The following is a 14,533-nucleotide window of genomic DNA, read 5'->3' on the forward strand; positions in this document are numbered from 1 at the left end:
ACAAAAAGTTGTAATATGTAAAGTATTAAATATTACAGTGTTAAGAGCACTGTACATCTGATGATCAATAGCAGGCTCTTCTATTTTTGGCTGACCATCACTGCTGAGGAAGTCCTCCGTGGAGCTCCAGGTTCTGTTGTTGCAGATGAAGGATGTGTTGGGGCTAAACGAGGAGTTGACGCAGTGCAAGAGGCTGCGGACGCACTTTTGTCGCAGTAACCCCATAAAAAGCTGCAGGCCGATGAGGGCAAACACGCTGAGACAGAACACGGTCAAGATCATCACGTCTGCCAGCTTCTTCACAGACTGGATCAGGGCACCAACGATGGTCTTTAGACCTTGTGTGTGTGTGTGGGGAGGAAACAATATGTATTGGTTGTATGACACCATTACAGAAACCTTTGTGAATAACATTTAGACATTTTAGAGAGGACTAAAAGGAATCAAAGAAACCTGATTGTTCTCTTACCTGGGATAACTGAGATGGTTTTCAGTGCTCGCAGTACTCGGAAGGTTCTCAAGGCAGAGACATTTCCAAGGTCTACAAATTCAGTCAAATATCTGGAAATTCATACAACAAGTGAAGAGAAATCACATCTTTGTCTGGAATGTAGTGTTACGAGTTTATATATTATGTTAATCTGACATTTTGTCGTCTTTTAGCTCATATTTTGGTCTCCACCAACCTCAAACAATATTGTGTTGAGCTGCTTTATGTTACACTAAGTTCACTAGCTAGTCACTAACTTAGTCTGCATGGAGTTAGGTGCTGAGGATGCACAGTGAGTACAGGCTACAACAAAACATTTTTGTTTAAAGTCTCCTGTTTTTGCCCTTTGCTGTCAAAAACAATGCTGCAAGGGCTCACATCCATTCATATGCATGTCATGTGCAGCTTCAAGGATGAGATCCAGTAGAAGTGTTTGTTTTTTTGTAACAAAGCAAATGTTGTGTTTCAAATCACCACGGAGAATTATTGCTTCACTAAGTGAGGGAGGGGATTTTTGTTTTTATCAGATGATTGCATTACATTTTTCTTAAAAACTGTTCCTCACAAGAGAATACAAACACAGATTCAGAGAATCAGAAGACAGTGATGATGTGTGCAATGGTGAAATGATATCTGTACTCACGCCATCATAATCACCGTGAAGTCCAGCCAGTTCCACGGATCTCTCAAAAATGTGAATGGCACTATACAGAAACCTCTCGCTAATATCTTTATTGCTGACTCGAACGTGTAAATGCCAGTGAAGGTATACCTGGAAAAGATCCATGGTAGGAGAACACAATGTAGCATTAGCACTAAGGACAACGTTACACTGAAACAAACTGGAGCTTTAAATACATCTCAACACTAAAAGTATTTATAGTAAGATAACAATGAAGAGTTGTGTTTGAGATATGACGCAGCATGCTAAAAGAGCTTGAAAAAGAAAAAAAATACTACTTGTTTAATATTCGTCACCATTTTTAAAAAATCAAAAACCAAGATTTGAAATCTAATTATAACTAAAATCATGATAAAGTCCAAATCTTAAAACATATATAGACTGACAGATATATAAAAAAAAAGAAACTACATGTAGTGTGATGACAGCGTCATACAACTCATTTTCTCAGTTTGTGGTTTCGTGCTGTTTTACTGTATAAGTGCCAGGGGCAGTTTATCTGCTGATGGTGCAATTGTACAATTGATTATCCTGTTTGGTGATCTGTTTTTGTAACTACATGGTCTTTATAGAGCATATATACACTCACTGATCACTTTACAAGATACCCTTTAACTCCAGAGCTGCCTTAATTCCTCATGATTCCTCAAATTCAACCAGCTGCTGGAAACATTCCTCAGAGATCCCGTTCCACCACATCCATAAGTTGCTCTATTGGACTGAGGTCTGGTAATTGTGGAGCCCATTTGCACACAGTGAACTCACTTCCATGTTCAAGATATCAGTTTGAGATGATCTGAACTTTGCGACATGTGGCTAGGAAGAGCCACCAGAAGATGGGTACAGTGTCTAAAAACTGATACAAGGCAGGATGAATCCATGCTTTCATGTTTTTTTTACACCAGATTCTGACCCTACCATCCAAATTAAATGGAGACTCATCAGACCAGGTGACATTTTTCCATCCATCCATTCCACTTATGGATGGCGAGAGGCGGGATATACGGTCACTGTCACATGGAACAACATTTTTCCAATCTTTTTTCAATTTTGTGAATTTAGTTTCATTCTCTTAGGTGAGAAGGTGTCACCCCTGTGGTCTTCTGCTGCTGTAGGCTTCAATGATGGTAATGTTGGGTGTTCAGACATGCTCTTCTGCCTTCTTCTAGTTGTAACAAGTGGTTATTTGAGTTATTAGAAGTTCTCCTCTTACCTGGCATTAACAAGGCATTTTCAAACATTGTGAACTGTCATTCACTGGATACTTTCTTTCTCAAACTGTTGTCTGTAAACCCCGGCAATGGTTGTGCAGAAAAATTTAGTGAAAATCCCGTTAGCTTCTGAAATACTCAGACTAGCCCATCTGACAACAACAATCACGCCACATTCAAAGTCTTTTAATTCACCTATTCTGATACTCAGTCTGAAATTCAACAAGGCAAACTGAACATGTCTACATAGCAGAATGCTCTGGGTTGCTGTCATGTGATTGGCTGATTAGACATTTGTATTAAAGAGCAGTTCACTAGCTGGGCCCACGTCCTCATTTTAGGTTTGACAGCGTTTTAGTAGGTAAAGGTGAACACTTGGACATGAATTGAGCTGCGGTTTGGGGAAGGCCTCGAAGGGGACTGGCGACAGACCTGGCAGATCCCCATGTACTAAATACAAGTGAAGAAGTTAAAGAATTGAAAACAAGGAGGGAGGGAGGGTGGGGCACGTAAACGGGAATGAACAGCTTGCAGAACTGGAGGAACCTATATAGTTGACAACCGGAAGGAGCGTGTTTGGAGGTGTGGTCCCGCTCCTGAAATTCCGATACATAATCTCTAATTAAACAGGTATACCTAATGAAGTGATCAGTCAGTGTATATAAGACCAACAATGCGGCAGACTGATTAAGACAAATGGAAAAACTATTGCAAAAAAAAAAACTGCTTTTCTTCCCACATTAACTAAAAATGAATTCCTGATGTTGCAAAAGTAAAAAAGTCTCTGTGAATGTGGACAGCCTGTTGCATGCTTCGCCACCTCTTTACAGCATGCACAACACATTATATTGCAAGATTCTTCTCTTGGTTCAACTTAACATGCAAATGTGGTGTTTTCAAGCATGGCGAATATATCACATGCATCATATACTTACATATGTCAATTGATTCTGCCAGTTGCCACTGACAAAGCAACAAACCCCAGCAAACTACACATTAGAACGAATGCAGACAATTTTGAATCAAGAAAACAACTTCAAGCTGCATTAACTTACTCCAGGTACTTGGTCCATGTTGGTGGATCCGACATGGCCATGAAGAAACAGTTGGTCAGGATAGTGAACATTATGAACAAGCTAAACAATGTGAAAAGAGAGTTAAGGAATGTGTACTGTAACGTGGCGATTTACAGTTACCCAATCAAATATGTTTTTCTGATAAGCAGACAATGTATTCAAATAAAACAACAAAGGTTTATTGTAATCCTGTGGAGTATATACACGAGGCTGAACGGTCACTGTTTGTACCTGCAGACTACAGTAAATGCAGATTATAAAAAATAATGTAAACTAATTCTATTTAATATCGACTCAGTAGAAAAACATAATCTCCCATATGGAGACATGGACTGAAATCCTAAAGGATCTACTGAATCTTTACAAATGATTGCAAAGATTAAAGTGTTTTAGCATAAAATGATAAGAAATTCACTGAAATGAACATTAAAGTTTTTCACTATAATTTAAATTATCTGATTGTTTATATTACATTATAAAATAAACCCATAGTTTGGGTATTGAGGGCTTTTAGCCTGCACTTCAGAACTGACTGCGGTAATCTGCATGTTTCAGAGAATCAGTAACAGAAGTGAAATCTATAACAGGGGAGAGTTGGAGGAAAATTTGGGAAAATTACAAATCATCTGTCTGACAACTAATAGGCAGCCATCACATGATGTGAAATCTCCTTGCTCTTATTTCATTTCAGAGATTAAAAGAGGGATATGAGGGGATTTAGTGTGCGATGCCAGAGAGAACCATCACAAAGATGTTTCAAAAATAGGACTGGAAAAATCCAATAGAAACCTACAGGGGGGAAATCAGTAAATATCACAAATTGGCTTATCTGTCAGCAGGAAGTGAAATCTGGACTTTTCATTGTAAAAATATATATAAATTACAGTAGGAATGGTTCAAAGTAGTTTGTTCACAGCAGGACATCTGAGTCACAGTCTAATCCCCATGTTATCACATGTCAGGAAAATGACATTCATGTTTTTAGTTTAAAGAGAACACCCTTTTTTTAGTGGTTTAAAAAGTCCTTTTTCAAGCATAGCAGAGGAAGAGGAACACATGAGCCTTCAACAGATAAATAAAAGCAGGAAGAGGCACATGCAGAGAACCCAAAAAGGATATGAATGAACTAAAATCTTTATGGCAATCGCTCTGATGAGGTGAAATGGAGTAAATATGTAAAGTGCAGATGTGGCGCTGAATCTGAAGATGGCCTTCCCTTTGTTAAGTACTATAAAGGTCTGCAAGGGGGGAGAAAAAAAGAAAAATATAACATTATTGACAGAAATCACATTTTTGAAAAGACATCACACCAAAAAAAGCATTTCTTAAAATGATTTTCACTTTGTGGACAACAACAAACAGTGAATCGCAGCAGCAGCAGCTCTGAGCAGCAGTTCAGCTGTTGTCTTTACCAAGCAGGGATAACAATATAGCTACCATCTGTGTTAATATTCACCGTGAGCTCTTATGGCTCCAAGAAGTGAGCGAGCAGTGAGTGCCCGTCCACACTGTTAGTGAGGCCGGCTGAGATAATGGAGACAACTCCAATGGGAGCTGACCCTTTCCCCAACAGATGTGGCATTTATTTAAATATTTTTCCGTCTTTGGATAATCCTCCCATCCAGCAGTGCGCCACATGCCAAAACAAAGAGACCCTGAGAATGACTGCCACATCCTCTTTTTTTTTCATCTCTCCATAAACGGCCCATTAACGAGCAGCAGCAAATCAAAACTTGCTAATCCTATTTCTGCATCCACAAGAGATCTAAAGCGAAGCAGTCACAGAGGCCACGTCTCAGCTCGCTGCTCCAAATAACCACTTGCTAAGTTCTGTGAAAATGCCAGTTTATTTAGAGGCTCGCTATCATATTGTGTTCAAATTCAGATAAACATTCATCAGCGAACATGGCAGAAAATATAGCAGCAAAATTCTGCATTAGTAACCACAAACACTTTCATTTTCAAGCCCATTATTAATAAACGTGGTTAAATAGCTTTAACATTGCCAGGGATTCGCCATGGTTACAATCTCTTTAACGGTTGCCAAGAAATTGCCTCTATGAAGGAAACCCCAGAAAATGGTCATTTTGTGTCAAATATTTCTTTAACCAGTAAAAATTATATTGATTCAGTCTGTTAAAACAGGCTGAATTTTGCCTCCCACTACTCCCACTGTAAAAGTGTTGATGTGCTCATTTTAATTTAAAGGGTACATAATCTTTGGCAGATTTATCAATACTGATCATTTCATTGCAAACATGAATAAGTTTCTGCCCATAATGTCTGTGATTGCTGGAACCAATATATCTGTGACACGTTTCTTTAAGCAAAAGACAGTCAGCTTTGTTAATACAAAATAATTTAAAAGGACTGCTATCATCATCATACATTAGTTTGGGCATACAAACCACTCAAATAAGGGCACCTTTGCAATGATTCTCTTTCTGGAACTCTAGTAGAGATATGGAAAACCATTCATCCAAAAGACATTTCCTTATTTGGTGTTTTGATGATGGCAGTGAAGAGAGCTAACACTGTAGTCTTAAAACTTCCACAGGTTTTTATGTAATCTGAGTTGAGATCAAGCTGTCAAATCATAAAAGTCATATAACTACAAAAAAAACCCAAACAACTCCTATTGGGAGTAGTATCCTATTCATCCTAGCACAACGGTCATCACTCAGAACAATCTTGTGCTGATTCACAGTAACCCTTTCTTCCACAAGGGGACAAGCAAACCCAAACTCTTACCCTCTGGTTCTTGTAGTAAAATGGATCGATGTCTTCCAGCGGCACCCCAATAAGTTCTTGAGGGATTTCACCGAAGATGCGTGGCAGTTGCTTCCCTGCCTCCAGGTCGACCCTGGGTTTCGGTGGCTCTGTCTTCTTTTGAGCCCCCTTGGCATTCTTGGCCTGCTCCTCCGCAATCCGCTGCTCCAAGGCAGCCAAGGATTCGCGAGTGAACCGCCGCAAGCCATCAGGACCCGTTGGTAACAGCATGGTTGCCATCTTTTCATCCTGATTCTCCTGTACTAGAATTTACTTACAGCTACAGGGAGGGAAGTATAGATTGAACACAGAAAAACAGATTGAAGAAGGTGAGGATAAATACATAATCTACTGCATGAATCAGATCATCTGCCTGTAGCTATCTGTACCAGTAGTTTGGTAAAACAAATTAAAAAATGTCTAAAAGCTGGATTGGAACTCATACTCAAACACTAAATGTAAATGTAAACAGTAAATGAACTGAATTGGTGTCAGAGAACACTGTTTTTCTGTCACCTGATTATTATATTATACTGATTAGATTATAATACTATTCAAAATTCTGCATCTATCCATCTATCTTTCTTGTAGAACTGTGCTGTCCTTCGGGTGGCGCTGTCACTTGGTGTTCGCTCTCTCTGCGGTAAAGTATCACTTCCTCTTCCTGTTCCAACACAGTGGTGTTTTTGAGTAGTTTATCTGCATAGCAATTTAATTAAAAACCTTTAGATAACTTCTGTTTTCATAGTATAATCTTCACGTGCTTCATCCAAAGAACACTGCTCACACTACTGTTTGAAAAACTAGTTCATGCATTCTAGACTTCTAGGCTGGACTACTGTAATTAATTATTATCAGGACGTCCTAAAAAACACCCTGAAAAGCCTTCAGCTAATCCAAAATGCTGCAGCAAGAGTACTGACAGGGACTAGAAAGAGAGAGCATATTTCTCCTGTTTTGGCTTCCCTTCATTGGCTTCCTGTTAAATCCAGAATTGAATTGAAAATCCTGCTCCTCACATACAAGGTCTTAAATAATCAGGCCCCATCTTATCTTAATGACCTTGTAGTACCATATCACCCCATTAGAGCACTTCACTCTTGCACTGCAGGCCTACTTGTTGTTCCTAGAGTATTTAAAAGTAGAATGGGAGGGAGAGCCTTCAGTTTTCAGGCCCCTCTTCTGTGGAACCAGCTTCCAGTTTGGATTTAGGAGACAGACACTATCTCTACTTTTAAGATTAGGCTTAAAACTTTCCTTTTTGCTAAAGCATATAGTTAGGGCTGGACCAGGTGACCCTGAATCCTCCCTTAGTTATGCTGCATTGGGCATAAGCTGCTGGTGCATTGAGTTTTTCCTTTTCAGTCACCCTTTTCACTCAGTATGTGTTAATAAACATCTCTGCATTGAACCGTGTTTGTTATTAATCTCCAGCTGTCTTCCACAGCATGTCTTTATCCTGTCTTCCTCCTCTCACCCCAACCAGTCCCAGCAGACGGCCCCGCCCCTCCCTCAGCCTGGTTCTGCCGGAGGTTTCTTCCTGTTAAAAGGGAGTCTTTCCTTCCCACTGTCACCAAAATGCTTGCTCATAGGGGTTCATTTGATTGTGGAGTTTTTCTCTGAATCTATTATTGTAGGATCTACTGTACAATATAAAGCGCCTTGAGGTGACTGTTGTTGTGATTTGGTGCTATATAAATAAAATTGAATTAATTACAAAACCCATTTTATTTGTATCTTGAAAGACATATACAGCTATAACTTAAAAAACAAAACATTGCCTATTTTTAACTCTAAAAAAGGCTAACAGCATTGTTGTACAATTTCAGCAGAAGAAAGCAAATTTTTTTACTAAAAAACTAGACTTTGCAGATAGATATTAAAGCACTGAGTGGCTAAAGTGTCAGATCTCTTCTACAGCTTGGTGTGCTCTCTCCCATAAGGCCCAGAAATCTGTTACTGACTGAATTTGAACATGTTTGACTCTCTGTGCTAGCATTCAAAATCTGAATCCAGTCTGAGGCACATTTGCTGTATGATTAAGTTTAACAGCCAGTCCAAAACCTCTGTCCTATATTTTTGAACTAATTACCAATTGTCTGTGCAATGCACTTATAACATAGCTATATGTAAAAGATCGACACAGGCCCTGTTTTCCCATTTTAAAGGGTCAAGATTAGCATTTATCTGTGTGCCGTGTTAGCTGGAGCTAGAAGTGAGAATATCTGGACAAAAGTGTGTAGCTGTAAGTTATTAGCTAAGCCTGGTTAGCGAGGATGAATCCATCAAGCGTATGGGCCCACTGCACAGATCAGGCAGATATCTTTAAATTAGAACTATATAAGTAGATAATAAAATACTAGAATTTCACTCACCACAACTTTAGCACAGGCCTCTGGATGGACTGTTCTACAATTAACCACACAACAGGCTGCATATTTTGTTGGATAAAACTACAGCTACTGATTATTCTAGTTAGCAGATGTGAATCCTAGCAAAGAGCTATTAGCAAAACCTGCATGTGCACTCACTTCTCTGTCAAAACTGCCGGACTACTAAATTAAGCTAAATTAAGTTTAAAAAGGCAAGTCATTAAAAGGTTCTATCACTGTAAGGTTGTCATGAAAGGGAAAGGGACCAAAAACATTACCATGGGAGGTTTTCAACACTTCTGACTTGGCTTCCAGTCATGGAGGCTGTTCCTTGACTAATACAGCTGCTAAGCAACCTGCTAACACATGGTTAACACAGCAAAGTGTTACTTAAAAACATCTTCAAGAACACTAAAATACTCAAACTGAGGCTTCAAAACAAATCATATCATGGTGCCTGTGTCCAGCTTTCCTAGACAATTTATCATTTGTTTTTGTGTGGCATCCTGTTCGTCTTCCACTGCAATTCGACTGCACAACTTAACCAATAATGCTTGAACAACCACTACATCCCATTCCCCATTAGATCATTTAATTACCAGTATTGTACTGCTATGGTCGAAGTACAGGACACACTCAGTTACTCCTAGTTTTGTTTAGGCTAGCAGCCCTGCTTTTGGGTCTAAAGAAGAAGAAGAAAAAACCCCAAAATCACAATGAAATATTTTGGGCCCCCATTTTGATATGAGGTTTGTAGCATTTATGAAGGAGACAGATATGCCACTGAAGCCCTCACACGGTTCATTTCAAACATTGCATAACAGGATGAAGACTTCAGTCAAACGTGGGATTAGCTCTTATTCTTTTGATGGTAAGACTGTGCTAAAGGAGGTTAAGAGACATGATCTAAATTGTCGACTGTTACCACAAACCACCAGCTTTCTGTTTCTCAGCCAGACTAAGGCAGACATAGTTCTAAATCAGAGGGATTAGGAATCAGGATTAGGATGGCGATCATTTGCTGACTGCAACAGGTGACAGCAAGAAGAGAAAATGCAAAGCTTTGACATCAACCTATCAGTGCATTTACACATATTTAGCACACTTTGTTGTCACTACAGCATCACTAATGCCAAAATGAGCTCCCGAGGCTTAATTTAAACTGTATGCTTCTAAGTTTTCTAAATATTTAAAGCTCAGGGCAGAAATTATACAAGAGAAACAGCCTGCAATAATAAAATCGTAAGTGTAAGTTGCCATTCTGTTGCCACTAAAACTGAAAACAAGAACTAGCTTCATAATTGCTATCACCAAGTTATAATTGCTATCACCAAATCATAATTGCTATCACCAAATCATAATTGCTATCACCAAATCATAATTGCTATTACCAAATGTGACATCAAACGCTCCAGTATCAACTCCTTGTTTAGACTCCAGGTCTCAACCAACTCTAAAGATATATCTGGTATTTTCACCACATTCTCATGCATCAATAGCTAATGACTACCAAGAAAATATGAATATTTTTTCTCTTTCAGTCTACAGTGAGATAATTTAAAAACCAACTAAATCTGCATTCGGACATTGAGGGCACGGTGGTGGTGCTTCTCAAACAAGCAAAGCAAACAAGCTCATCTATCACACAGGGTTGTTTTCTATTTGCCACGTTTGCTTGGAAACAAGTTTGAAAGCCAGAAACTGTGAAATGTATGGACCACAGAAGCAGAACAAGTAAAGTCGACACTGGGATGAAAATGTCTGTTCACCATGAGCTTCTTCTTCCACATTATAAATAATTTGGATTTGAGAAATGCTCATTTGATCCGTGCTATAGCTTACTTGGGCTCTGCCATATATTATATGACTACAGTGTAATATTATTTACACTGTAAGTACTTCCTCCCCTCTGTAAAACTTCATTAGACTAAAAAAAAGATTTGTATGACAACTGTTGTTAATTTTAGTCTTTCCCTTTGACAAATCAGAGGATAACAGGTTATTTTGACTCGAGAATTACAGATAAAGGCGGAACAGCTTGAAATCCTCCTCGCCGCAAACCCACAGTCTAGAAGAGTACATCCGCTTTGTTCTGATTGGCATAAGCATTAAGACAGGTTGCAGGTCATTGGTACTACACCGTTATTTTTACCAGAGAAGTAAATATAGCCTAAACAGCTCAAAATCCTACTTGTGGATGTTTACAAGCCCGGAAGCAGCACATCTGCTTTGTTCTTAATGGCAAATGTCGTTCCCATGGGATAAGCATTAAGACAGTTTTCAGGTCATCTGATCAGAGATAAAAACCAAAGTCTACTCGTAAATAAAGATAAATACTAAAGACACTATCGAAAACTCACTGCTACATGTTATCCATGACAGAGTCTGCTATTTTAATAACTCAAAAAGCTTTCCAACAGGAGGATTACATTTCGATGCCCTCCTTTTGAAAGAGAAATACCATTGTATCCTTTTCCTATTGACTAAGCTCTGCGAGTTTTGCATCTACTCCTGTCCTGAAATGCATTGATCCCTTCACACGTCCAGCCAGACGCTAGTTATCTGCTTTCACTTGATCTGCTTATTTGGCCCAGGTTGATCTCAGATCAGCTTGTCTCATACACAGAATCCAGTGCTCTCCCATTTACTGTCAAAATAAAGAGGTTAAGGCCCATTTACAACGTCATAAAGCAGATAAAAGGTTCAAAGCAATGATATTTCTGTCATGAGGCGACGGGACAGGATGTGACGAATCTTTCAGCGAAACACAGCCTCCAACATTCAGTCTATAAATCAAATGAATGAATGATACAAATTTAATGTGAATATTATTAAATGCACGGAGAGGACAACTGCCAGCATGCACAGTTTCACTTTGCATGCCAGCTTACTCATAGGAGGAAGTGGTTGTAAAATATTTCACTCATTTTAGTTTGAATAAAATTTAATTCCCATAACAGCCAGATGTGCTGTGGTCATCAGCAGTGCAAATAATTAAGATAATTAGATTGAAAGCAGAGCAGAGCCGCACACTGGCAGTTTTCACATGCAAATGCACGCACATGCACGAACACATGCATTGTGACATGGATTCTCACATCAGCTAACGCCAGAATTTAGCTTCGTACAGCCATGCATTGAAAAAATGGCTAAAGTAAAGACTCACAGTTCAATAACTGCATGAAGTCTGATGTGTTTCGATGTAAATTAATATGGAACGTTATGATAGGACAGTGACAGAACAGTTTGGGCAGTTTTGAGGTTCAATGCATGCGTACAAACCAACCTGATAGTTCAAAGGTAACAAAACATGTTTTTAAAGCACCTGTTGACTTTATGAGAGTCTGATTCTGATGCTGAACTTACACTGAGGCATAAATCCAAACTTTCAGCTCTGTTAAGTATATAAACGGCTTTACTGACAATATTCTGTCCCTGCGATGACAATAACTGCAAAAAGAACCCTAAGCTTCAGTAACACTGTAACAAAGTCTGTGTCTGTTACCAGATGTTTATATAAAGTCTTCTGTGACTCTCAGGAGTGTCACAGTTTACCAGTTATAATCATCGAATGGTAACTCCTGTTTTTTATGCCTCTCAGCGCCTCTGTGGATAATTACAAATCGTTTCCTCCTGTTATGTCCCTGAAGGGCTCATAATTAACTAATTTTTCTCTCATTAAAAGTGAAACATTTTAGAACATATAAAATATCTAAACGTATAAAATGTAGGCTTTTGGAATGTGTGGCTTACCTAAAATAAATGGAAAATACTGTCTTATTCTATAGTTCAAAACAAGTAAGCTGTGAATTTTCTCACAGCTTACTTGGTAATTGTAACTATATTCGAATTGTTCAGTTTCAGGTTTTTATGGCACAATCTCTAAGTTGCTTAGACCAACGAAGAACTATTATTATGCGACAAATGTATTTAAATACATTTTGTTGTTCTGTAATCCAGCCATTGTTTGTGATCTTAGATTGTAGCTCACAGTTTTGTCTAGTTGACAGATTTCCATATAAACCTTCTATATATGCCTTAACCAAGCCTTTTTTAAGCCTTCTTCCATTTTCTGAGTTCAGTTTTTAAAACCTTGAACCACTACAGTATGAATCACTACACTATAGTCAACAGCACAGTGTATTAGCTCTGTGGTCTTAAATAGTCAATAGATGTTTTTTCAGATTCTTTCAGATTCTAACTTGTAGTCTTCAGCTCTTTAACCTATATGAATGGAGTAACATGACTATTACACATGGCATAGTTCCTTATAGAGCCACAGAAGACTAGTGTCGTCGTCGTCGTCCCCCCCCCCCCCCCCCCCCCATCTTTTATGAGACCACAGTAGGACTTTGTACTGCTGCTATCTATTCCATCATCTTTTATTTTAAGATTGTTTTAAACAGGTAAGAAAGTTGTTATCATGCGATAGCTCTCACTATCTGGTTGTTAACTCATTTCTAAGACTGCTTTCTTTGGATTTACTTTTTTTTAAACAATGCTGTGTGTTGCAATCAAAATATTAATAACTACACTAAAAACATTATTAAAAAGTTTAGAAATGAGTCCAACTTTTTTTCAAACTTTTTTGGGGGGGTCTAGTCTAACTGGGCTTTCTGTGTGTTCTTCTACCCCCACATTATGTGTCCTTCTCCCCCTCAGAGCTTCATACTGTGATCTGAGGTGCACAGCCTGAACTGATGACCTACTTCTTTGGCAGAAACCTTTCAATGTAATTGCAGAAGATAGCTTAAACGCCAAGCATACAGAAAGTACACACATATAAAAATATAGACAGTGTAGACAGTGGTAAAATGATCCACTCATGAAACCAATAGCTGATAATGAACTGGGTATGAATCCCAGTTGCCAGTGTTCAGATATTACTTAAAAAAAACACCCAAAATATGAATATTACAACTTATCAAAAGTTACATGAGTCACATTAAACATGAAGATTGTTGAGATTTTGTTTTTAAAAAATGTGGTTTGTGATGTCATGAATGACATGTGTAATAATCATTACATTAAGTGTCTTTTCACTTCATATGGAGATAAGAAGCCAAAGGAAACATTGACCTCGTTAAAGTGAATTTCCAAATGTAGCTTAACCCTAAAGCTTTTTGAAACTGAACACTTATTTTTGATGAAGTAATGAGAGTTTCTCCGTTAACATAAGGCCCTTAGGCCAATACAATAAAAAAAATAAAAACAAAAGGAGAGAACAAACGCCAACAAGTCGTGCCAATCATTTTCTGCTACATGTTTTTGCAGCCACATGAGGATTCCGTGCAGAATATACTTACATGTGAAACTGTGAGTTTTACAGCATCGTTTCCAGAATGAAGTTCTTCGGGTTTTAGAAGAAGAAACAACCAAACATTCCGTGCAAAATCCATGTTTTCTTTTCAAGGCTCACTTCGCCTCATCGTGGATCCAAACTCAAGCCCACGGGGAAGAAAAGTGTCACCAGAATCCAGAGAAAAGCGGTCAAAACTGACTTCTTGGTAAGCGCCAGAGGTCTGCAGTCAACCTATTTTGGACATTTTGAAAGCTGTCACAGGTGCGGTGTAAGTAAAACTTCGACCTCTTGCCTTCCATTCGTGAGGCCCGTCGGTTTTCATCCCATGAAGGAAAAGTCTCCGGCTGCTGAGCGTGGAGGATGCTGCGCTGTCTCGATTTGCCCTTGAGCAAGAGAGCAGCGAGGGTGGGGAGGGGTGGGTGGGTGTGGGGGGGGGGGATTGCTGGGCCACAGAGGATTACCGCGCCATAGGCGTCCCATGGCGCTCTCAGGCATAGTGTGCGCTGTGCTTTTGCCACATCACCAAGTATGCCTTAGTCCAAGGACTATAAAGAAACTCAAAGTTTATTTCTGTAAAAAAAGTGTGTGTGGGAAACGCCCAGTCCCCACATTTCACGTTCCTCACCTTTCA

The 14,533-nt window shown here is 38.9% G+C and overlaps 1 protein-coding gene across 4 annotated transcripts in view; it reads right to left on the reverse strand.

Moving 5' to 3' along the window:
• LOC146498280 (sodium channel protein type 2 subunit alpha-like) overlaps positions 1-14,306 on the reverse strand; it is a 44,637-nt gene extending 30,331 nt beyond the window's left edge. For all 4 annotated transcript variants that reach the window (XM_085139588.1, XM_085139587.1, XM_085139586.1 and 1 more), the window contains exons 1-7: positions 13,907-14,306; positions 6,211-6,508; positions 4,577-4,697; positions 3,439-3,526; positions 1,134-1,262; positions 470-561; positions 96-338 (exon numbers count right to left, since the gene is read on the reverse strand). In XM_085139588.1, coding sequence (XP_084995714.1) covers positions 96-338; positions 470-561; positions 1,134-1,262; positions 3,439-3,526; positions 4,577-4,697; positions 6,211-6,468 — 931 coding nt within the window. In that variant the 5' untranslated portion in view covers positions 6,469-6,508; positions 13,907-14,306. The remainder of the gene's footprint in view (positions 1-95; positions 339-469; positions 562-1,133; positions 1,263-3,438; positions 3,527-4,576; positions 4,698-6,210; positions 6,509-13,906) is intronic.
• Between the last annotated feature and the right edge of the window lie 227 nt (positions 14,307-14,533).

Source organism: Neolamprologus multifasciatus, chromosome 18 (assembly GCF_963576455.1).
Source record: "Neolamprologus multifasciatus chromosome 18, fNeoMul1.2, whole genome shotgun sequence".
Taxonomy (NCBI): domain Eukaryota; kingdom Metazoa; phylum Chordata; class Actinopteri; order Cichliformes; family Cichlidae; genus Neolamprologus; species Neolamprologus multifasciatus.